General features: G+C 41.7%; 1 protein-coding gene across 1 annotated transcript in view; it reads left to right on the top strand.

Annotated features, from left to right (window-relative positions):
• The window catches only part of LOC123017150 (collagen alpha-1(XXVIII) chain-like), a 49,361-nt gene extending 27,747 nt beyond the window's left edge, over window positions 1-21,614 (top strand). Inside the window, 18 exon segments of the mRNA XM_044418299.1 lie at window positions 237-305; window positions 914-985; window positions 1,955-2,023; window positions 2,218-2,286; window positions 2,411-2,479; window positions 3,592-3,660; window positions 6,383-6,451; window positions 7,939-8,007; window positions 8,842-8,910; window positions 10,919-10,999; window positions 12,745-12,780; window positions 15,589-15,625; window positions 16,638-17,195; window positions 17,907-18,145; window positions 18,514-18,604; window positions 18,700-18,813; window positions 20,162-20,353; window positions 21,538-21,614. Coding sequence (XP_044274234.1) covers window positions 237-305; window positions 914-985; window positions 1,955-2,023; window positions 2,218-2,286; window positions 2,411-2,479; window positions 3,592-3,660; window positions 6,383-6,451; window positions 7,939-8,007; window positions 8,842-8,910; window positions 10,919-10,999; window positions 12,745-12,780; window positions 15,589-15,625; window positions 16,638-17,195; window positions 17,907-18,145; window positions 18,514-18,604; window positions 18,700-18,813; window positions 20,162-20,353; window positions 21,538-21,614 — 2,049 coding nt within the window.
• The last annotated feature ends 3,196 nt before the right edge of the window (window positions 21,615-24,810 follow it).

The following is a 24,810-nucleotide window of genomic DNA, read 5'->3' as shown; positions in this document are numbered from 1 at the left end:
GGTTTTTCTTTCTATACCTGCATAGGATTGTGCTCTGAGTGACATCTAGTAAGTTCATGGTGAGGGGTAGATGCTCCGTGTGGGGCTTCCTTATTCAGGATTCCTGTGATGCCTGAGCTATTTTTCTATATCAAGGTATCCTGTGTGTGTGTGTGTGTGTGTGTGTGTGCACGCACATGCGCACGCGCATGTGCATTTGCATGTGTATTTCTATGCCAACACATTTTCTCTTGCAGGGAGAACCAGGATTACCTGGCCTCCGTGGTCCAGAAGGTGCTCCTGGGATTGGAATACAGGGTGAAAAGGCAAGAATGTGTGGAATTATGTCACAGAGCCTAATCATACATCATTACAGCCATGTCACATAATAGAAAGTGGATCTCACCAAACAAAAATGGTGCAGGTTAAGTGGGTTTTCAAACAAAGAAGCACTGGGCAGTAAGCTTCCATTCCCATATGACACTTGGCACCATAACCTCCATCCCGGTTTCTTCCTAGAAGAAACTAGAAACTGAAATGAAATCAGACTAGGAATAAAACAGTCACAAAGGGAAGTGGTAGGGCAGGGAAAGAGCTTAACCCCTACTACATGTTCACAGCTTCTCCCAAGTCACACCATACATTTTCCTTTCTCTCTTTCTCCCTGTAGCCTCATGCCATAGATCTGGTCCAGAGGGTCTCCTGGCCTGCAATGCAGACTTTGAGTGCATATGCAAGGGGAAAGCCAAATTGCTTGTCTTTTCCCATTCTGTGGATCGCTTGTATGTGTTCAGATGCACATTTAGATCTCCTGTGCCAGTAAACATCCTCATTTCCCTTGCATGTGCAACAAAATGCTTTTGATTGCTTTTGTATAGCTTTTCTGTAAAGTCTCTAACAAAAACAAACATACATTTCAACAACTTTCTTCTAGGGTGATCAAGGTCAAAGAGGCATACGTGGACTTTCAGGACCAGTTGGAGCTCCAGGACCATCAGGGGCAAAAGTACTGTTTTAGTTTTGTTTTTTATTACCATGCCTGGTGTTCTGAGGCTGGGCTGCTGACTTGTGCCAAGCTAGTCAATTACCATTGCCGCACAGTTTGCCCTTGCATGGGTTACTCATAAAAAATTAATAGCCGGCACCAAAAAAAAACCCTTCCACCCACTGTAAAGAGCAGGTACAAAGAGTGTGAATGTGTAATTCTGAACAAGACTGCGGCATCAGAGAATCCCCCTTCTCCCCACACTATAACCCTGCTCTGGTTTGCCTGCCCCACTCTCATGCTGGAATCAATTATGTGGGGACAAACTCTTAAGTCAAGATTGACCCTGAGGGACAATGTCAAGGAAGATAAGACAAGAAGAAACCTGGACAAAGACAGAGGCCCTATTTGGACAGAATGGTAATGTTCATTTCCCCAAATGAGGCTTCCAAACCCAATGACAGGGAGAGAAGGCTTTCACCATGTACTGAGAGTAATTTGTTTGGCCCAAATTTCCCACAGTCAGCGGGTTGGCCACTGTGTGACACAATGCAGGGTAAGGTGAACCCTTGGTCTAGATCATTGCTACTCTTAGGTTCTTATAGTAGAGAGGACTGCTTTAACAATCTCTTGCATTGATTAATTTGATTAGAATGTAGGAAGCAAAAGTCAAATAAAAGTATCAAACAGAAAATTTGAGGACAGAAACAGTGAATACATGTAACACAGCTGAATAATTCCCAGATGTTTAAGAAAAGAAATGGGAAATTATATAAAGAACTTTTTAAAATATCATAAATTATAGAGCTGCAGAATCTAGCTTTCCTTTGCAAAGAATCTGAGTTGCCTTGACAGATTTTTTATAGTATGTATTTTAAAATCAGTGAAAACAGTGACTATACCTAGGAAATTAAGAGGCATTATTTTAAAAAGTTTTCATGTTGTTATAGTCCTTTGCAAACTGCATTGGGTTTTTTTGTATTATGACAGGGTGAACCTGGTGCACCAGGGCGTCTTGGAATGCCAGGTCTACCAGGACGAGCTATTACAGGACCAAAGGTAACCGCCATATTTCCCTCACTTTATAATATTCATTGCAGCAGCCTAGGCATCATAGGAAGCTCTGCCTCTGACTGTTGCTATTACTAATGACATTACAAATGTCTTGCCTCTGTCTTTATGGTGTGGGCTCATGACTTAAGGTTTCATCATGCTTTCACGGCTAACATTTTATGTGATTTTTTAAATTGAAGGGTGATATAGGATTACCTGGACCTCCTGGACCTATTGGAGAACAGGGCATAGGTATTCCTGGGGCTAAGGTAATAATTAAGCACATAAATGTAAGTAAAGTGTATTTAAGTGAACACATCAAGTTGTGAAATAATGCATGTATAAATAACAAACAATTGCAGGAGAATGCAAATGTTTTCTTTTTGCAAAAAGGGTGACCGTGGACATGCAGGCCCCCCTGGACCATTTGGACCAAAAGGAGATGGCTATCCAGGCCCACCTGTAAGTATCCAAATACATCTGTGACATTCCACTTGTGGACAAAAGTCCCTTAATTATGGCATTTATATGGCAGAGGAATGTAGACCCTTTGAGATCATAAAGAAGGAAAACTTCCCTTCAAAGTGCACAGGATTTCAGCTCCTGTCAATGAGGTCATAAGGCTATTTAGACCTGACTTTCCAGCATTCTCCTCTGCATGCAGTGTGACCAGCAATGCCCCTTTCTCATTTTCCACTGCCCCATGGAGGGAATCCATAGCCCAGTGGAGAGCACCTGCTTTGCCTGCAGTAAGTCCCAGTTCATTCCACGGCATCTCCAGGTAGAGCTTGGAAAGGATTCTGCCTGGAACCCTGGAGAGCTGCTGTCTCTCAGTGCTGACAATAACAGGCTAGATAGACCAGGGCAATTCCACCCCAATTGTCGAATCAGCTCCCCAGAGAAGTGTGCCTAGTACTGTCTCTTTATGCCTTCTGGCATCAGGCTAAAACCTTTTTATTTCCCCTGCATTTCAATGGATAAAAGCAAAACTTCTATGAAATGATATATTGTATTTTATTTATACAATTGTTGGGTTGATGTGGATTGTTTGTTTATTTATGTATTTGTATTTAATTGGATATGGGACTGGTGCGTTATGACCCATATCATTCACACACACACACACATACACATATGGTTTTTCTCTTCTTTTAACTTTTATTGTAAACCGTTCAGAGAGCCACTTGGCTAATGTGGACGGTATATAAAAGATTAAATAAATAAACCCAAGGTAGGTAACTCCAAACTAGGTGATCCCAGAGTTATGTGAAAATGGAATTCCCCTTATTCTGGATTACAGATGATCACAAGAGGCTTGGAAGTTTCCAAACAGGTCATAGTCTTGGTTGGGTATTTTTCAAATGTCCTACATGCGATATTTAAATAGATAATACATTCATACATTTTCCCCTTTGGACTGCATTACAAAACCAAGTCATTGCCCTGCCTGAATAGGATGTTTGTGGCCTTCTTATGCAAAGATGAAATTCTGAATGATGTACCCCATATTAGGGAAGACAGGAGGCATCACCTCAAAGCAATTAGCAATTAGTTAACTTACTTTCCAATTTCAGGGTCCTCCAGGTCTTCCAGGAGCTCCCGGGGAGCAAGGCCCTGAAGGAATTGGACTACCTGGACCTAAGGTACAAACTGGGAATCTAAAATAAAAATATTAACACAATTCCATGGCCGCTAGAGTGCGTCTAGATGGACACAGGATTTTTCAGATTCCCGGCTCTGAAATCAGAAAATTGCTTTGCTCTTGTAGCTGGGACTCCATACTCATGAGCTTTCTCCCACAGCAGCCAGATGGAAAGAAACATGTCAGCTGTGTCTCCGTAGTCTTAAGAGTGACCCTAGAGACAAAGCTTATAGGTTCAATGACAATCCGCACTCAACCTATATTCCACCTGTATTGTGGCTTCTTCTGTGAACCCAACCACAAGACATGACAGCCCATTGAGATATCATGTTTGCTGTGTTCTGCAAACCCAGACTGCTTCCATCGGGTTAGCTTATTTTACAGCAACAAGCCACTCTGAGAACCCATGGCTTGTTCTAGGGGTTGTTCAGTTCACAAAGGGTTATCATGTCATCTGACCCCAGGGGAGCAATTTTAGTGTGAGTTGCAGGGATTACCCAGCAATCTACTCCCCAAGTGCCATTCTTTGAGAACTTGTCCTTGCTGCCATCAAGGACAGCCCCTCCACTGATTCCCAAGTGGCACTTTTGAATGACCTGCACCGGCTCATCACCCTTTACTGCAGCTTTTCAGTTGACAGGCCAATTGTTCCCTGGCAACTGCGTACCAATTAGCCTATATATAATAATATAATGTGTAACAACAGTAATAATAATGAGTGCTGCCTCACTCTGTCAAGCCATTAACTGCTCTGCTTTTCCACTCCCTTTGACAGGGGAGACAGGTAAGGAAATGGACTAGGTGATACATATTAGCAGTGCTCTTTTTGTAAAAAAGGTGTTGGAGCTCACGTCGCCGCCGGCAGTAAGCACTCAGCACGCAACCACACACACCAATCCCAAGCCGGCAGTTGCTCCAAGAGCGCTCCCGCCAAAGGAGGGCCGGTGGCAGAGGCCGCAGGGGTCCAAGCCTGGGAGCCATGGCAGGAGTCACACTGCTGCCAGAGGGAACCCCTGAAGCCCCTTTGTGGACTGGCCGGCTGAGCCCCTACCCCACCCCCCCACAGTTAACTCTTGCTGCCACACTCCTCTCTAGACCCAGCTCACCCAGCATCTGCCACGGATGCCCTGTCTGTGCTTACACTGCGGGGGGGGGGGGGGAATCATGTTTCCTGCCCCTGCCACATAGACCCCCTTCCAGGTTCTGAAAAGGAGGACTGAGTGATGTGTGTGCACTCACGCAGGCACACTCACCGTTGGGGCTCAGGGGCACTGGATTGACACTCGCAGCATTGGTAGCAAAGCACAGCTTCCCTGAAAGAGGCGGAAAATGAAGGTGAATCTCCACAAGCAAGTGTCTACTGGACCTCCCTGCCCAGCCTGTGGGCAAGACCCTTCCTCCCGCCCCCCGCCACACCCCATCATGCCCACCCACCGACGTGCAGCCGTGCCAGCGTGGGAGAGAGCATGGGGGCAGGGCCCGCCGGAAGAGTGGCCGCCAGCCGGCCACGGCAGACGGGGACCCTGGTGTGGAGCTCCTTGGGCTGCAGGGCGCTTGTCACGTGGCCACTGGCTCTGCCTCGTGCCATTGATGCGCTTGCTGGATGCAGATTCCCACGGGGCGTTCGTAGCGAGGACCGCTGGACCTCAAGCCGCTCCCTGTGCACCTTTGCTCAGAAGCAGCTGGTCTCGCCAAACGTTTGAGGGCTCACACCGGACAGGAGCTCTGGATGACGGCGCCGCTCGGCCACCGGGGCCGGTCTGGCGGAGGGGCAGCCCCTGCCATGCAGCCCACGGGCCGGCTGGGGCAGGAGTGGGCCCTGTTCGCCCACCCCCCCATGGGCCGGCTGGGGCCTTGCTGCTGCCTGCAGATGCTCGCCAGATATGCTGTCCCGAGCAGCCAGCCCGGCCAGGCGCCCCCACCTGTCTGCTGGGAGGTGCAGTTGTTGTGCAGGCGCCGCTTGATGGCCTCCATACGTAGGACCGGTTGAAGTCCAAGAAGGGCAGGAGCAGGAGCACACAAAAGCAGCCTGCAGGCACTATGTTAATGATGCTGGCTGCTGACCTGCTACGCCACAGGCGATTCAAAATCTCTTCGTAAAATCCATTGGAAAAAAAGGTGCCGGAACACCGTTCCGGTGCGTTCTATGACAAAAAAGCCCTGCATATTAGACAGCCAGAAGAGTCACTTGTGAAAAAACAATATTACAAATATTACTTAAAAAAATATAAAGCCAGTTGTGCAGTTTTCAGGGGCCAATTAAAAAAAAAAAACAATGGTCCCAAATGCACTTTTTCGATGCTCCAGAAAAATAAAAATAAACAGTGAACAAAAAGGGGCAGCAATCAAGCAGCGAGGAAGAGACAAGAATGGTTAAGCCATGAAGGACACTGGGACACCAGCTGGAGGGAGGAAGAGGACAAAAATAAGCCATAGTGAGCCTGATAGTCTGTGGCTACACATGCAACCCACAGGGCACAGCTTTCTCAAGGGATGACTTCATATGCAAATGCAGGTAATATTTCTTTTATGCTGGTTGGCTTTTCCCCTGCTGAAGAAGATAGCAATAACTTAAAAACTTAGGGTAGGGGCTTTGAATTTGCATTCTGATTAATTTATTTTCCTAAGTTATTTCCTATGAGGATCGCCAAGTATATTGAATAAGAACAACAACAGAAAGTAGTATTGGACATAGTGAAATGTTTGAAAATGTATATTTTTAGGGTGACCCAGGTATGAGAGGACCACCTGGTCCCTCAGGCCCACCAGGAGAAGGCATCCCAGGACCAAAGGTAAGTTACAATTACATCTCAGCTTGGAACATCACTGTTCAGGAATGATTGTCTTCTCTGTAGCCTGTGATTAGACTCTGTATTAATTAACCACCTAATCTTATAAGTAGGAGGTGTTTTGTTAAATAAAAGACTAATCAAAGCTCTGGTCAAATGAATGTGTGAGGCACTGCAGCACTGTTGTCCCACTAAGGACAACTGTGGCATTCTGGAGGTGGGGGACGTGCCAGTGACCAGCAGTGAGTCCAGGCCCCAGCGGCCACTATAGAAACGGCATGGGAGAAATAAACATGGGGTAAAAAGGAAAAGAAGCAGCTGGAAGTCCAGACTGTGGAGACTGAAGTGGACTAAGGCTGACTTTATTTTCTTGAGGATTGGTGGAGACTGCAGTGCTAGAAGATGGCTGTATTGAACTGGAGGCAGGGGGCGGTGTCTAGTCAAAGCTTCAACCTGTGTGATGAGCTAACCCTCCAAAGGCCAAGGCTGAGGCTGGGGGACATGATACCACATTTGCTCTGAGGGAGTCCTATCAGTATGGAAACTTTCCACATAATGATACATGCACAATCTCTTGACTTTCATTGCGAGACTTAAAACGCAACGAAAGTGGCATTTAAGGTGCAATCCTGTATGTGTTCAGACACAAAAATTCTACCACCATTCTCCAGCTGGGGGCTGTAGGACGTTTTTTTTTTTTTTTTTGACGGGGGCGGGGGTTGAGTCTGGACATGCACATAATTGCACCCTTAATAGGATTGCACCCTTTGGTCCTATCTGTATATTTATGCAAACCAGAGAGGCATATGAGGATTCAGAGAGGAGGGATGGAAGCTACTTGCTAGATTAAGACAAATGGGGTGGAGAAACATGGGGAGAAAGGACAGGCTCCTGGAACATGCCATCTTCTCCACTAATCTCCAAACCATGTTTCAGGTTGACTGGTTCTGGGGAATCATCAGGTGTTGGAGTAAGCATTTACTTTTCATCAAGGTCAGGCTCTCCTCCTTCCTTGGAAGCCTTTCGTGTCCTGTCTGCTACTAGACTAGGAGTGGCAAGCAGAAATGCCACTATGGACTATCATGCAAACGCAGATTTATATATACAACCAGGAATACATATATTATATATTAAATAGCAAGTCTAAATGAATCTGCTTTCTTTTTCTCAACTGACCTCCTGGAGCAACCTGAGAGACATGATGTAAGCTTAAGGCTGCAACCGTCTACCTGGGAGTAGATATGCCTATGGATGTACTGTATGGCCAGCATTTTAAATATATTGATTAGGAAATAAGCACCACTAAAATAATATGATACTGCTTAGCATATATATGGGTTAGAATCAAGCTGTAAGATACACTGACTGCAAGATATGGAATCTCAAGGAGCCTCTTATTTGATACATATTTTAGACAGAAGTGACATGAAATGCAGTAGCATTACTGCAGGCATTTGTTTTTAAGGATGCTGTACTATTTCTTCATACAGGGCAATGTGGGGCGTCAAGGCCCACCTGGAGCTTTGGGACCTCCAGGTGAGGGTATCCCAGGATCAAAGGTATCAGTTATTCAGTATTCACATAAAATCAAGAGGCATCCAAGGAGGGGGCAGCTGGGAAGTGAAGCTGATGTTCACCATTTGGAAGAAATGGAAAAAAGATTGTTTTGTTTGAGTTGTGCATTGTTATGGATTTTTTATTTATACAGTGGAGGGCCAGCCCAGTAATATACCCAATTTTCCACCATCACATGCAAATCTATGTGAATTATTAATAGATTCAGCTCTCTTTTGTTTGCCTTGCCATTCTGGGTCAGCAAGCCTTAAAAACAGAGCATACAGGCTAGCAAGGAATGGCTGACCAGCCAAATTAGAGCTGTACCCATTCACAGTGCAAAGTTCCATTGCACAGTGCATCACATTCCACAAGTGTGATGTCATTGGGTTAGCATATAACCACAGGTGGGACAGGAGTATATACAGAACTCAGTCCTCAGAAGCTGGAGAGAAGAAGTTACTACTTAGTCCAGTTTATCATAAGTACATCTATTCGGGTTTTAGCACACATATCTGTCTGGTAAAGTGTTACTTTATTCTGTATGTGTTACAAAACCAAGGTTCTCTGACTATAGGAAGATTCTAGAAGCATATTCCTATGTGTGTGTATATATATCAAAACACAGCTAGAATATAATTCTTTTTCATTTTTAATTGTACATTTTTAGAGCACAATTCTAGGCGTGGAGGAAAGTCCTACAATTTCCAGCATTTCTCAGCCAATCAGACAGGCTGGTAAATTCTTGGAACTGTGAGGCCTTTTCTCATCAAAATATGCATAGGATTGTGAAGGAGTTAGATTAATTTCTGAATGGCAACAATTTTGATTGCTGTTAGGGTGAGCAGGGGATTCAAGGAATGCCAGGACCACGTGGACCTCCTGGAGAAGGACTTCTTGGACCAAAGGTAAAGGAACCAGTATGCCTACCACCAAGTTTAACTGCTTGGAGTTTCTCATATACCATAAGGAAAGAATGGGGCTTATAGATTATGGGCATTTGAGAATAAGAGTGGACATACAAGATGTTCTTTGTTTTTACTAGACCCTGAAGACTCACCATCTGGCCCTGAGTAAATAATAATGGCTTTAGATGTACTCCAAGGAACAGGATGCCTTTGTGTACATGCTGAAATTGGCTTCCCGTGCCAGAACTTATTAGCCCTTCTGCATGCAAATTTTCTCCTTTTCTCCCAGGCTTTCATTTCAGCAGCCTAATTTGAGATGGAGGAGCTTTTTTCATTTGTTGCTGTTAGTCCACTGAGACACAGAAACACTTAACAGTCTGCTGCAAATCTCCTAGAAAAGCAATCAGTAAAGTCCAATCTACCGTTATTCTTCCTGTTCTAGAATATCTATTATGGCAAATTGTGATCCATCATATAATAATCTTATTGATACTGGAGCCTGATTAACTGAAGGTGCAATCCTATGCATGTTAAGACAGAAAAATATCCTGCAAAGACCCAAGTACCCCAGACAGCCATGTTTCCTGAAACCCCGGGCACAGTTGAAAAGTGGAGTGTGGGGATATAGTTAGACCTTGGCCCAAAGAAAACAGATCTATTTCCCACGACCCTAGAGGAACACACCTTAATTGCTATAGAGAGGGCAATTTTCAAGAGAGATTGAAGCTGGGGAGAGATGGGTTCACTGCATTGCCCAAATGTGTTACACCCCCTCCCCAGCTGTATTCACCTGCAAGGCAATTAAGCTTAGAAAAAAATCTTCCCGTTGGTTTTTCCTGAGCTTAGCTGCCATGGTAGGGGGGTTATAGTGGTGATTTCAGTTGAGGAAGGAGGGTCCCTCTTTTCTGCACTGGGGACCCTCAAGCTCAACCCCTCCACATGGCCGTTCAGCCTAGAGGAAAACTCCCATTGATGCCAGTTGAAAGACTGGGCCTCCACTCTTTAAAGTTCCTTACAATACTTTTTGGCTGGGAAGTCTTTGCAGTGGTTCCATCCAAGTTTTGAAATTTTCCAGCCCCTCATAAGGAGAATGTAGGGATTGCCTTTATCACTGTTATGTTTTCAAAACCAAACCAAACCCCACACAAGGTTTCAATACTGGAATGGAACAACCTGTACATTTGAGGTAGGTTGAGAGAAGACACATCTACCATAATATTCATGCAGTGTGGCTTCAGAATAGATTCCATATTTGTTGCATAGCTGTATCTTACTCAGCTCAGCTTTCTTGCCCTTCAACATTCATGTAAAAACTCTTCCTGGCCAAGGGCTTTGTGATGCTCCTGCAATTTCCTTTGTCAATAGATTCTCCTTTCCTCTGTCTTCACTTACCTTACCATCTTCAGCCCGTAGTTCACTGTGCTTCCTCTGCCCTTTTCCTCCAGTCACTTCTGCAGTCCTTGGCTTAGGTCTCCTGCAAGCTAGAAAGTCCTTAGCTTTCCTACTGATTAGCATCTCATAGTAAGCTTTACAGACCTAACCGTTCTTCCCTCTGCCTGCTTGAAGTTTTCTCCCATCCAGGCTGAACTTTCAGTTCACTCAAAGAAGCAGTTTCACTTAGACTCTTTGTGTATGTTCTAGAAAACCAGAGCAGTTACATGGTCATTGCTTACAATTTCATGATCTAAACCTTCCCCACCTTCCACACACACCCCTAAAAGCAGGGAGGGAGGCCATGTACTTATGTTGATAGCTCAGCTTTTGGCCTTTAAATATGTCATGACATTATGAGTGGTCAAGAAACCAGACAACTGGAACATTCCCATCAAAGCCATGCATTTTCTGTTACTTCATTTTGAGGATTTTCACAAGTATTTGCGAGTTCTGTAACATTTTGGTAGCACAGTTCAGTGATCCCTGGAACAAGGCTATTGTGCATTTCCTATTAGTCTATGGGTAATTGCATACAAATAAGATGCTTCAGAAAAGTTCTATAATTAATTCCAAGGGTGATCGTGGAGCCGCTGGTGAAAGAGGAAGAAAAGGCGAGAAAGGCAACATGGGTGATCCTGGCTCAGCTGGAGAACCTGTGAGTATCTAAACTTTAGTATGTTACCTTCAAACATATTGCGAAATCTCAGCAGATAAATGCACCTTACTTGTTCCAAGTAAATACTTTGAAATGTACACAGAAATGTTACATTTCTTTCCCTTGATCTGTAAAAGATGTCTCCATATTAAGGAAATGTTCAGACAACATGTTCAGATAACTAAATAACCACAGTAATAATCACAATAAATAATTCATTGGACCACAATGTACAATGAGACATGAGCTCTTAATACACACACGTTTCACTGAGAAAGATTTCATCAGAAAGTGTCTGAAGTTGCCCATCTTTTAGCAAATCCCTGTCCCCCATTACACACTCACAAGGGCTATACAAGTTGTTCATTATGCCCTCGTGATCCCTTGACATATATCTTATGACTAATGTGGTGGGATATAAGTCCAATAAATAAATAAATGTTCACAAACGTCTATGACCAAGGGATCATGAGACTTTTCAAGGCATTGTTGTCCTCCACAGTCTTTCCTTTTTCACATTTTTCCCCCAGCAGAGAAAATCTGGTATTAAATTTTAAATCACAACAAGCCAGAACAAAAGCCTTGTGAAAAGACACTATACTGCACTTATACCACAGCACCACCTCATTGTTGGTTAACAGAATATATAGAAAGTGAGAGTAATACAAACTTGTAGAAAAGGCCTGCATAAAGGTTGTATTTTTCCTCTGTGATGAGAACAGAAGAAGAGGCCTCCATACAACAGTGAGTTAAAACCTTCATGCAGAGAAGCCCTGAGGGACAAAAGGTGGAATCCTATGCCTAGTTAGGCAGGAAAAAAGTCCTATACTTCCCGGCATTCCTCAGCCGGCATGACTACTGGAATACTAGTTGTAGGACTCTTTTCTTTCTACAAATGCAAAACATAGCACCCTAAGGTGCATAAGGAAACAGAAGTGCCTGTAGCTAAGTAGCAGGACCCCTGATTTGCATGTGAACCAGCTCAGGTTCATTCCCCAGCATCTCAGATAGGGCTGGGAAAAGTCCTGTGGAGACCGGGAGATCTGTTGCTTGAGAGTTCTGGTGAGCCCTGCTCACCTGCATGGCAGTGACACTTAGAAGAACTTTTCCTGGGCCAGAGAGCTGATTGAGGACTTCTCTTTAGAAGGCATTTAATGGTGCTTGTTTGTGGATGAGGATGCTGCTGCTTCTGTTTCCACTGTGGGAACATTAGCATATCTTTCCCTGAGGTATTTTTCCATGGATTGAAAAAGATATGAAAGTGGTGATAAAAAACACTGGAGAGGCCCTGGAGGATTACGATCTGCCAGCATCCGTGAGTGAGGGACCAGGAGTGCCCAGGAGATGCCCCATGTAGAGAAGCCCTGGTATGAGGCAGCTTTCCATGTCTCACTTACTTTCAAAGAAAAGCAGCTAACTATGCAGTAGAGAGTGAGAACACACCTTTGAACCCCTTGAAGGAAGAGCTGCATGGCAGGGGGCCATTTAGAACAGAAAAGCAACAGAAGGTTTCTCCTCTCCAAATCCATTCCCAGACCTGCTCTTCTTTTCTCTGTTTTAAAGCATTTTCACATTTAGTGTGCAGCATGTCGTTAGCCCATAAGCTTGCTTCTCTGAGAAGCAGGTGTTTATGTCCCAATACCTATTGATAATGGTGTTTTACATACAATGCTTTATACTGCAGCTGATGCCATCAAAACTTACTGAATGATTGGAAATAACTAAAGGAATGATTATCATTTCAGGGTAAAACTGGACCAAAGGGAGAGCAAGGCCTGACAGTAAGGAAATGAACTTTTTGAAATGACATTCAAATACAATAGTGCCTCAGTTACCCCATCATGCAGAACAAATATGAAATGCTTTATCTGAATAAGGAATATACTGAGAAAGCACACTGATGCTGAACAAAATAAGTTATTCAGAAGGTATCTTTGTGCTTTCCTCAGCAATGAAAGAAACAGAACACAAAGTGCATTTTTCTGTGATATAAATAGACTCACAAACAGAATGTTATCATTGGGGGGGGGTGAGCAGATCAGAAAACATGGAGAATTTATCAGATTATTTATTGGTCAGCTCTGTCCTGTGGGTTCTGGTGGTTTGCAGAAGCTTTTCTAAACAATAATAATTCTGTTCCCAAGATGCTCCCAGTCTAAGGAAATCAAATGGTTTGGGGGATAAATGAAATAAAAATTTCATAGTAAACATAAAATCTTTTTTAAATATAGCAAAATTATTTCATTTAATTGTTATATACTGTATAATAAACCAGATCATAAAGGCATCTAGAGGGCAGTGTTGTTGCACCCATCTATTAAATGTGGGGTAGGAAACTGCTGCAGGCAGGGCTGGGGCTGGCAAGGTGCAGAGCTGGCTGGCATGAGTTACTTAAACTGTTTTATTCTCAGCATCCACTGCTGGCTGGCTGCTGTTCCCCTTAGAAGGTTCTGCAGGTGGCTCTTAGCCCACTCACCTGCCTGCACTCATTTATGTCAGAAACAGGGAATCAGACTGCAGGGTCCCTTCCTCCTCTTGTTCCCAACAGCCATTAACTTGAAAAAAGTCTTCCACTGGCACCATTAGGATGCTATTTTTGTTTTGAAAGCTAATTGCTGTGGGGGCAGAGCAACATAGTATGGTGCAAGCCTGGAAGAAGAGGATTACCCCCATGCTGTAGCCGTTCCTCCCATAAGGAGCCTATGGAACAATATTTTCAAGCCTTCTTACAATATTAAGCGCGCGCGCGCGCTCTCTCTCTCTCTCTCTCTCTCTCTCTCTCTCTCTCTCTCTCTCTCTCTGTGTTTGTGAGAGAGAGCGGTGGGGGGGGGGTAACAACCCACCCTGGCAATCCATTGTTTGTTGTAGCACTTATTGTAGCACATGATGTGCTGTCATGTCATCCAAATGCAGGCGAGTTGCCCTGACCATTGCCAAGGCTAGCCACGCTCTAAGTGCCTGCTGGGGTGCACTGGCCAGGTGTCCTTTGCCATAATCACGAGCCGTTTTGGGCTCACCACTGCTTTTCTGTGTTTTGTCCTGCCTTTTTTTCCTGGAGATGGCAAAAGTCACCTTGATAGTTGGCTTTTGCATTTCTCATTTTGACAGCCACTGATAGCCCTTTCAAAGTGCCCAAGCAGCACATTGGAGCTGCTGCCAGTGGCTGTAAAACCATCTATGTATGTGTTTATTTTTTATGTACCCACAATGCTGTCAGAATGGGTATCAATTGAAGACATTGGCCCAAAGAGTATTTTCTTTACTTTAGATCTTCTTTGCTGGAGAGGGAGGAATGGGACTAGCTGTCAAAATGGCCTCTTGCACTTTCCCTTGGTCCTGAGCACCTGCAGAATTGAGAACAAGGGGAGCAGAGCAGAGTGGAGAGGATCTTTCTGCAAAGAGCATATAAATCCCACTGCCCCCTTTTTTGAACAAATATCACACTCGCCACTCCAGTTTCCCTTGCCAGCTTGCCTTTTGACAATTATTAAGAGAAAACAAAGGGAATGAAAACCCTATTTGAAGCGTCTTTGGATCAATGTTCAGGATTGGTACCTGTGACACTTTGCTAGCTGGTACCCCCTCAGGGCATTGACAAAACCAGGGCTTCCAATTTCCACATTCATGGAACTGTGCACCTCCGGAATTGTGCAAGTGTGGCTATGCTAAAAAATTTAAAGGATTGTACACTTTGGGGGGGGATGCAACATTTGTTTAAAAAAATATTTCCCAACCACTGATAACTCCTTCAGTGTATTACTTGGGCACTTTTGGGGCTGTCAATGGCTGTCAGAATGGGGATCCAAAAAGTCAGCTATGAAGTCAGTTTTCATGTTCTTCAGGGCGAAAAAGGAGTAAAGGATAAACAGCTGCAGCAAGCCAAAAACAGCTCACTATCATGGTGAGGAAAGGGAGACAAGTTGGTCCTGTGTGCCCTTGGATACCTGCAGGAGGACCAAGGGAGAGGGAAGGGCTGAACATCCTGCAGTGAGCCAGACACGTTGTTGGGTGCACTGTGGGTCGCTTGCAGTACAACTGCAGTACAATTCACGCTGGCTTATTGGTTGGCATGTAACCCCAGCAGAATGTTAGCCAGAAGGGAAAGCGATCTTTTGATGGGAAAAGGTTACCCACCCCTTATCTATGTGCTGAATAGGGTTAGGGTTAGGGATTTTAGATCCACGGACAACGCAACAGAAAACATCTGAATACAGAGATAATTGAGTACAGTTAGATAATCCTTTCTGAAATGCAGGTAGTAGTTCCCATTGCCAGAAAATCTACATGTTAAGAAATGTGTTGCATTATCAGATTGGAATTACTTTCCTATTCACGAATAACACAGAAAAATAGTATTTTGGATCTACCACTACAGCTAGAAACCACAATGCACTGCAACATTTACCACTGATTGGATTAGTCAATATGTAAGTGTTAATTTTCATTACATTAAAAGTATTGTCAATTCCTCTAAAAGTAACACATGCCTGAAAATTCAGTTATTTTAATCAGGTATGCTGTAAACTGTTGGACATAAGACAGTTCTCCATTAGTGTTTATCTACACTTTAACTGTGTTTTCTAACCTAGAGAGAAGATATCATTAAATTAATTAAAGAGATATGTGGTAAGTTTTCAATAAGTCTTTTAATTCAGATCCTATGACTTTTGGTTATTCTGTTCCTCTGTTCCTTTCACCAAATATTAATATTCATTAATACTAGGACATCTCAGCTCTGAGGGAATGTCACCAATTGCTTGAATGTGTCAGATTATTTTTTAAACAAATAACAATGAAATATTTTAGCATACAAAAAGAGAAGTTAGAAGTGAAACTGCAGCTTGACTATAGCTAGCAGTTTGAAACATAACATGTAGGGTTTTTCTAAGTCAAAAGCAGGGAAATGTCCAGTCTACTGAAATATACCAGTTCAGACTGTGACCAACTTGCTTTATGATCAATTGGAATAGCCTATTAGAAAGTCCTCTTGATTAATTAGGACCATGCACTTATTTCAGCAGTTATGCCATTTTCCACAGTGACAACCATGAATCTTGGAACAGCGATAGAAAGTTTGTAGCTCTGTCAATACTAAGTCCCTCTGTTAAAGCCATCAAATAGTTTACAGGGTTCAGTTTAATTCTACATTCTACTTCTGTCTTGTCCATGTGGAATGTGAGGCATTCAAATTAGATTGTTATTTTATTGTATTTAAATGTATCCATTTATTACATTTCCATCATGTCCATTAGTGAATGTTTTCTGGGCAGTTGACCAAAAAACTTGAAAACCATAGAATTCAATTACATAGTAAAATGTAAACATCCACATTTAAAACAGACTTACACCAAAGTAAAACAAAGATAAAATACACTGACACAATTTTTTAAAATGGAAGAGCAAAGAAGTCTGAGAAAATAAAAAGGTCTTCACCTGGCACTGACAATATTACAATGTAGGTGCCAGGCGAGCCTCTCTAGGGAGGCATTCAGCAGCTGGGGGCTGGGGTCTACCACCAAAATGCTTCTTATTATCATTATAATTATGCTTACATGCATTATGCATTAGAAAGCTGAACTTATGGATTGCCTTAATGCTATCTGAAAAACTCATGATGTGACTTTTCCCCCTTTTGTAGGATGTGGTATTAAATGCAAGGAGATACCCATGGAGCTTGTGTTCGTGATTGACAGCTCTGAAAGTGTTGGCCCAGAGAATTTTGAAATAATCAAAGACTTTGTTACTGCTTTAGTTGACAGAGTAACAGTAGGGCGAAATGCTACCAGAATTGGCCTTGTCCTGTACAGTCTGGAGGTGCGGCTTGAATTTGGACTCAACAGGTACGCAACCCAGCAGGATGTGAAGCAAGCAATCAGGAAAATGTTATATATGGGGGAAGGCACTTACACAGGAACAGCCATCCGTAAAGCAACGCAGGAAGGATTTTTTGGGGCTCGGACTGGTGTGAGGAAAGTTGCCATAGTCCTGACAGATGGCCAAGCAGACAAGAGAGAAGCTGTGAAGCTGGATATTGCTGTCAGAGAGGCTCATGCAGCCAACGTTGAAATGTATGCAATAGGAATAGTGAACACTTCGGACCCAACCCAAGTGGAATTCCTGCGTGAACTGAATCTAATTGCATCAGACCCTGACAGAGAACATATGTATCTCATAGATGATTTCAACACCCTTCCAGGTGAGCTTGCAAAGTTGGCTCTGAAAGAACTGAACTGCCAGAAGTCACTAAAACATCCTAAGTATGTATGCTTTGGTGCCTCCTCAAGGACTACTCTCTTTGTGCCTGACTAAAGTCTAGAAAGAGTCATAGTGGATGTATATAGGACATTTATGAGCAAATTTATATTTTGCTCATAAATGTGACTGTGGGATCACTGTGCATATGTGGCTAATAGATGTATTCCATATAATATTAATTTATAATTTACCTGATTAATATTTAAATTTATTAATTTAATTGATATTAATCTATCATTTAGTTATATATTTTATATAATTTATTTTTATTATTAGCAGCTATTTTTATTGCTATTATTGATGCTATTGTTTTATTGTATTATTGAATTTTACTCTGACTGTAAGTAAGCTGCCCAGAGAGCCTATGGCAGCGTATAAATCAAATAAATAAATCTGTTACTAAACATTCCTTGCAAGAATAGAAGCACAGGGTTGATGTAAGTTGTAGTCCAACATATTTTGAAGGTACCAGGTTGAGCAACACTGCTCTACAAACTATCCCAACACCTAAGAAAGAAATGCTTTAAATATATTTAAATATAAAATATATCATTTTACATGAATTAAAATTACATGAATAACTATTTTTGACCAAATTAGTATACTTGGCATTTCAGATTCTTATGGTTTTCTCTTGTCTTCCTTTTCCAAGCTTTGGAGTCCAAACTCGTTAACCAGTTTTGTGAAGATGAACATGGTGCCTTAATATATAATCGAATTGGAAATGGAGGAATAAACGGACCATCACTTCACTCAATATCTTCTCGTTCTTCACAATATTTATTTCATGCGAACAGTAATAAGGGACAATCAGTTTCACCAAATGGATATGACACATCCATGAAAGAGAATTCCATAAACCTTGGCCAGCCTTCTCAACCATTAATCCCGGTACTTGTTAGATACTTGTCATTTTTTTAATTCCTTCTTTCTACTGGCAGTATTAGAGTAAAACCCTTTTAGAAAACTGGCTTTGTGCCCAATATTTTGAATTTGTATATTTATTTTAATAAGCTTCTGGTGATAGTCAGTGAACTATCAAAGTTAATTTCAGTACTTATAATTTAAGAGCATGGTGGTCAAAAGCTTGAAATCACCTAAGTGAATTATGGTTCTGTAGGCCCACACACTACTCACATTGCCACAGGAGGTGCTTCCAGGATAGAAGTAAAGTGGAGTCTGCTCGTTTCCTGTGAAACACAGAGAATGTCCTTTACTGATGGGCATTCCATAAATTAACAGAACTGAATGTGTTTCAGGTCAAAGAATCATCCACTACATTTCATGAGAACTATGATGTCATACCTAATGGAGATGATCTCCCATTCTTGCCTCCAGTTAATAACAAAGGTAATTATTTTCATCATCTGGCTCCTAGCAGACATGTCCCACAGTTCAAACCAACCCTCTATTTTAAATGTTTTTTCTCACATTATACCCTGCAGTAGTTCCATCACCTCTGACATCGGTATCAGCCTCACCACCACCGCTGCCATCTCTAACAGCAGAAAAAATGCTCTCACCTTCCTATTCCTCAGATTCTTCCACGCTAAAACCAGGTCATTGCACATAACAAAATGTTCAATGTTTTCTTTTAATATAGGTATTAAAATGATAGATCATCAGAATCTGTTTAGTTACTATATGTTTCTATAGCAGATACACATTCTAATGACTTACAGTTTTATGATGTTATTCAACAATTCAGAGTTCAGTAAAGCCATTGTGAACAGGAAGGAAAATCAAGCAAACTTGTAGAATTGGTTAGCTTTTCTAGAAAGAGTGCCTAATCTTGTCTGGTCGGGTTACACTGTTTCCGTATATGTCAGAACATCTTTGTCTCCATGAGATTTAAGCAGCTGTAACTGTAGAAACTGAGTAACCCATCTTGAACTTCTCAGGAAAACTTGACATGCACCTGTGACAACTTCCATATTAGGTGCATCTGATGTTTATTTTATGATATGCCAAGGTTAATGAATCTAAGGTGCAAAAGGGAGGGGGCATTACTGTCAGAGTGATTTGATTAATTATCTGTGATTGCAACAGTCTGTGGTGGTGGATATTCATGCAGTATGCAGTAATATTAAATTATAATGGTCATAGATGGGGAATATGTTTTATAGGACAAAAGTAGTGCATTCTATTTGCTGTAAGGGGTGCTGGGGCGCGGGGGTGGGGGATCCTACTTTTTTGCATTTTGAATGAAATCATTTCTAGCCAGAATCCTGTGTAACCTGCAATAAGTTTTCCTGTGCATTTTAGTGATGCAGACAACTAAACACATGCATCCTTTGAAGCTTTGCTTCATACATAGACTCCAGTGCCATACATATATAAAATTATTTTATAATACTACACTAGTAGAAAGAATGCTTTCTACTTTTTCATAAGCAAAGGTACAAATGATCTCATTTATACTTACGTTATCTTTTAAAAATTCTGTAATGTATTTTCTTATTAAGACAAGCCGTAAGAAATGTAGCCTCAAATTATACTTGGGGATCTAATTAATGCAATAAGTAACATTTCCACTTAGTAGCCATAATTGAGAGATCCACATAATTATCTTTGTACACTTAGTAGTATAATACACTAGTGTGTATTTGTGTGGGGGTGTTAACCTCTCTTTCTTTGTGAACAGCAACTGTTCTTACATTTCAAAGGGCAATTTTCAGAACATAAATGCAAGCACTTAAACCTGTCTAGCTGAGCTCTTTTCAGGTTCTGGCCATTTGTGATGATGAAAGTGATGATTTGCAAACTCTGTTTAGACATTCTATTACCAGCTCTATGCAGGTGACTGACAACATTGAAACTGTTCTTTAAATTGCAGCCTTTATTGCCAGTTATTTTTGTAAAGTACCATCCTAGAAACAATTATGTTTTGTTTTTGTTCTCTTTAAGAAAATATCCTGAGCCCTCCACAATGTAAATTAAGATTAGATCAAGGACCATGCCGTGTATATATAATAAAATGGTATTATGATAAGCAGGCCAATTCTTGTGCTCAGTTTTGGTATGGTGGCTGCGACGGAAATGATAACCGCTTTGATAGTGAGGAAGAATGTAAAAAGACCTGCGTATTTTTCTCTGAAGGTAAGAAAAAGAAAAACTCATTCTCCACCAATTCCTTCTTGTATCGTCCAGAAGACGCCTATGCTGATAGGCTTATATATATATCTAGCTTGTATATCTACATAGCATAGGCTGTGAACTGTCATATAGTCAGTTGCATGCTGTTGGAAGTCCCATTAATGGTTGTGGGCTGTACAATACCTGCAAAGGGCAGGGTAAAGGACAAGACTCTGGGATCTGGTGAGAAGTCAAGCAGCAGTTGGGCTTCCCTGCATCCCAGGGATGACTCCTCTTTTCTGTCCTGGCAAAAGAAGCTACTTTGCCATTGCACTCTAGGCCACCCTCTTCAGCAGGCTGATGCTGCCTTTTTCTTCTCATCTTTCTCCTCATCCCCAGTAACCTTCCCAGTGGCTGTGTTGGCACTTCCATGCTGCCATCTAGTAGACCAGACTTCCCCTACCTGGTGCCCCACAGATGTGCTGAACTACAACTCCCAATATCACCAACCATCATAGCCATCAGTGATGGGAGTTGCACTCCAACCACCTGGAAGGCACCAGGTTCAGGATGGCTGTCCTGGACCATCCAGACAGGTGAACAGTGCTGAGCTCCACTCTTTCTCCCTTCCTTGTTCTCTTCTCTGCTGACCACACAGAGCCTCAGAGTGGGTCCCCTGCATCTAGGCCTTCCTGCATGTCTCAGTTTTCTGCAGGCAGACAGGTTACCCTGACAGAGCCTTATGGGAAAGAGGAACACTATAAAACAGCACATAAATGCAGCCACCTGAAGATTTTAAAAGTGATGCAATTGTAATACTGCATTCTTGGGTAAAACTGCCTTCACACTTTTCTACCTAGAGCCACAAGTAAAATGCTTGTGAAAATGAAAGCTCAGAGAAGGCAACCCCTGAAGGGGCACTCATTCACAAGCTAGGCCATAGCACGGGTCCTCCAGCAGCCTCTTGGCCTATTCTAAGGACAGCAGTCAGTTGTTAGGAAGCACCTGTGCCGCTCCTTTCCTCATTGGAATTCATAAAAGGACCACTTTTAAATTCCCAGTCCTCCCCACTACCATGTAAGATCCCATGACCAAAAATGGGAGAGATAGAACATGTCCTTTTTGAGTAGGATTGGAGTTAAACAAGAAAGTAAAGCTGGTGAGAAGGAGAAGTGACCTTAAGGAATCTTTCTTATCTCTCTGCCCAGATTTACAGCTAAGGAATGAGGCTCTCCAAAACCAGTCAAGCAGATACTTAGCACTGGGCAAGGCAGAAAAGAAGTGAATGGTAGAAGACATTTAGATGGGAGGATCCTTCCATCAACCAGTTCAAAAAGCAGAAGCAAAAACTGGCTTTAATGCACATAGGATGCACATGGATGCTAGGCTGTAACCTCCAACCCTGATTTGTTGGAGTCTGTCAGGACCTTTGCCCACACACAACTGTCCTTGTGGTATATGATCAAAGGCAGCGTGGAGATTCAGGAAAAGATGCTGCTGAAGGAAAATTAGCACGATGCACGAGTAAGCTCCAGCGGTTGGCTGCATCTGACACTGACACATTGTTGGATTGTAGTCATGACCTTCAACTGCATGTTTGTTAAGAGGCCAAATGTCATTAGAAATAGTTCAAAGCTGACTGCTTGATTATAATTGGTGTTGTGATAGCATACTGGCTTACACCAAGAAAACAGTGGTGATAATAAGTAGAAATTGATAAGTAGGATTTGGACACACCAACTGGATTCATTTTGCTTGACTTAATAGATTCATATTTATTGGTACAAATTATATAACTTGCCCTCTTTTACAGATATGTGAATGAGGATATGAATATCAGTGTCTACTGAGCAGAATTCAACAGATTATTTTTTAAGCCAAGAGTGAATTTATGTGTATGTATCAGGATCTTTTTATATCTGTGTACTCGATTAACAAGAGGACAGAATGCTATCTTCTAATTACTTATTTTAGTGTAATTCTGCCAAGTCAATGCAACACTGTGTACCTGCCTTCTGAAATATTAAAGCATTTACTGGTGTCACTTCTTATAGACTTTGTTTTGACAGGGCGTGCTTTGTTTGTCTATGGACTATTCTGGATTAAACATCTGAGGACAGCCACCTAGGTTTGAATTTCATGTAAATGTTACTCAGGGATAGAAATCAGATACTGCTTTAGGGTGTAACTTTATACACACTGACTTGGAATATACCCACTAGACAAAGTGGAACTTCTGAGTAAGAAAGATTGGATCACGTCAGTTAATTCTGAAAACATATTTGACTCCTTAGTCCACTTGGGAAAGTAATTATTACATATTTTGTTATATGATATCTTTTTGGCGTCAAACTATCTCTGACTGTTTCCAGTTATCATACACACCTCATTATGAACTGGAAGTATATCCGTTTATGATCAGTTAAGTCATGCACGGCACAATACTATGGTTGCTAAACAGTCATACAATTTTTCAAATTCTCTGGTATGGGATTGGAAAATGACACCAACTTGTTGCTGGAAATTCATGTTCAGATACAGTGAATCCTAGTGGCACTGCAGGCTCCTTTCCTCCCAATCTGAAGTGCCACACTTATAGAGCTAAAACTGGGTTAGGTTACTTTAGCTTCCACACTTCTCCTATCTTTCATAGCATGCCCATAATCCCCCAAGTTCAGAGGGTTACAGGCATCCCCACGGACTATATCCTTCATCTTTCATGTATTTTCCACAGAATTAACAGACATACTTTGAACAAAGGCCTAGAATTTTAGTACCATAAAAATTGAATCTATTTTACATATCAGGTCAGGAAAAGTTAATGATGCTATAGTTTGCATGATACAATTGTTTTCTGAAACAATTGTTGAATTTATAAAACTAGATTTCAGATGTTTTGTTTGTTTTAAACAAACCCAGTGGCATTTTCTCTCTTTACCTACAGAAATTAGCATTTGCTGAAATAAAATGAAAGATCTTTTCATAAGTCCAGTGTACAAACAAAAAGCTTTTTCAGCTCAGCCTTGGTACTGCAAGTTTAATCTTTTTCTGCAGCCAGTATGGCATTATTAACTGTATTACTAACCTAATAATACCTAAACAAATTGTATATTAAAGCTAAACAAATTGTATCTTAAAACTTGATGAGTCAGCATATAAGTGATAAGAATGTATGTACCATTATGGCATCACAAAACCATTATTTTTCAGCTTATACCACAAAATGTTTCAAAATGACATGTCAATTTCTGCTAACCTCATGTAATGTAACAGACATTTAATACAGGTGCCTATTCATCTTTAGAAAAAGAAAAGTCTTGCAACTCCCAGCATGCCACAGCTAGGTATGCCAGGTGCTATGTACCTTTTCTCCTTCTAAACATACATGTATTTAAATGTGGATTTGCACCATCAAGTACTTATATGTGTCCCTAGGGTCCTGGAGGAATGTTGTCCATGGGGTCGCAATGACACGACTTCATGACTAACAACAACAACAAGGGATTTCAGTTTGGCCAGTTGACTTATTTGTTCATAATGTGTAATCACATTAAATGTATGAAATGTATTTTTGTGAATTAAATAATCCTAAAAATATGTTTTTGTAATAGATTATTTCTGTATTCATTGTGTGTCCAGAAAAATCTGGGAAATTCATTTCTTTATATAAACACATACACTCAGCTTCAGGCCCAAATCTGGGTCATCTGGGGTTTTAATAAGTGGTTGAGGAAAAGGGGCAGGGAAAATGGCCCCATCCCTTCTCTTTCCCCCTAGTTCCTAATTATTTGATGGCTTCCTGGCCTTTATGAAGTTCCCTCACAGTTTGAAGTGTTCCTCCTAAGGTTTAGTTACTGGTCATATCTTTAACCAAAAATACTTGATAGTTTTGGTCCCATTCCTTTTGCTACTAGAATACATCCTCTGAGAGCTTCACTAAAATACAATTTGGTCCTCAGGCTGGAAAGTTCATCACTGCTGACCTATACATATCTATATATCATCTATATCATCTCTCTATATATATAAATAAATACTACTGCAGCCATAAACTATTAAATGGAGAAAAAAGTGCAACTATGAAAAATAATTCAAATGAAAACCGCTTTTCTGGGATGCTGTAATATCTGTAGTAAATAGGGCAAGTTCTGTGGAGTTCAACAAAACTTCTGAGCAAATATGTTTTAAATCAGTCAGTAAGTTAATTCAAAAATGTTTAATTGATGTTCTTGTTACCATACTCAGCCAGTCAACAGCTAGGGCAAACCTGGGTGGACCAGACCCAGCCAAAAGGAGCCTGAGACGAGACTTAGAACCAAAACCAGCTTTATTCTAGTGCACTATAGAATAGAGGGAGACAAAAGGGGACATTCAGCCCAAAGCAGTGTCTCCAAAGTTGCACCCCTGTACATGCGTTTTATACCTTAGGTTGCCAATTAGGTCACCTAATACACATCTACTGCATTGATACAGCAAGGGAT

The sequence above is a fragment of the Varanus komodoensis genome, unplaced genomic scaffold (assembly GCF_004798865.1).
Source record: "Varanus komodoensis strain SLA01 unplaced genomic scaffold, ASM479886v1 scaffold9, whole genome shotgun sequence".
NCBI lineage: Eukaryota > Metazoa > Chordata > Lepidosauria > Squamata > Varanidae > Varanus > Varanus komodoensis.
The sequence above is the reverse complement of the archived record's forward strand: the minus strand, read 5'-3'. Positions and strand labels throughout refer to the sequence as shown.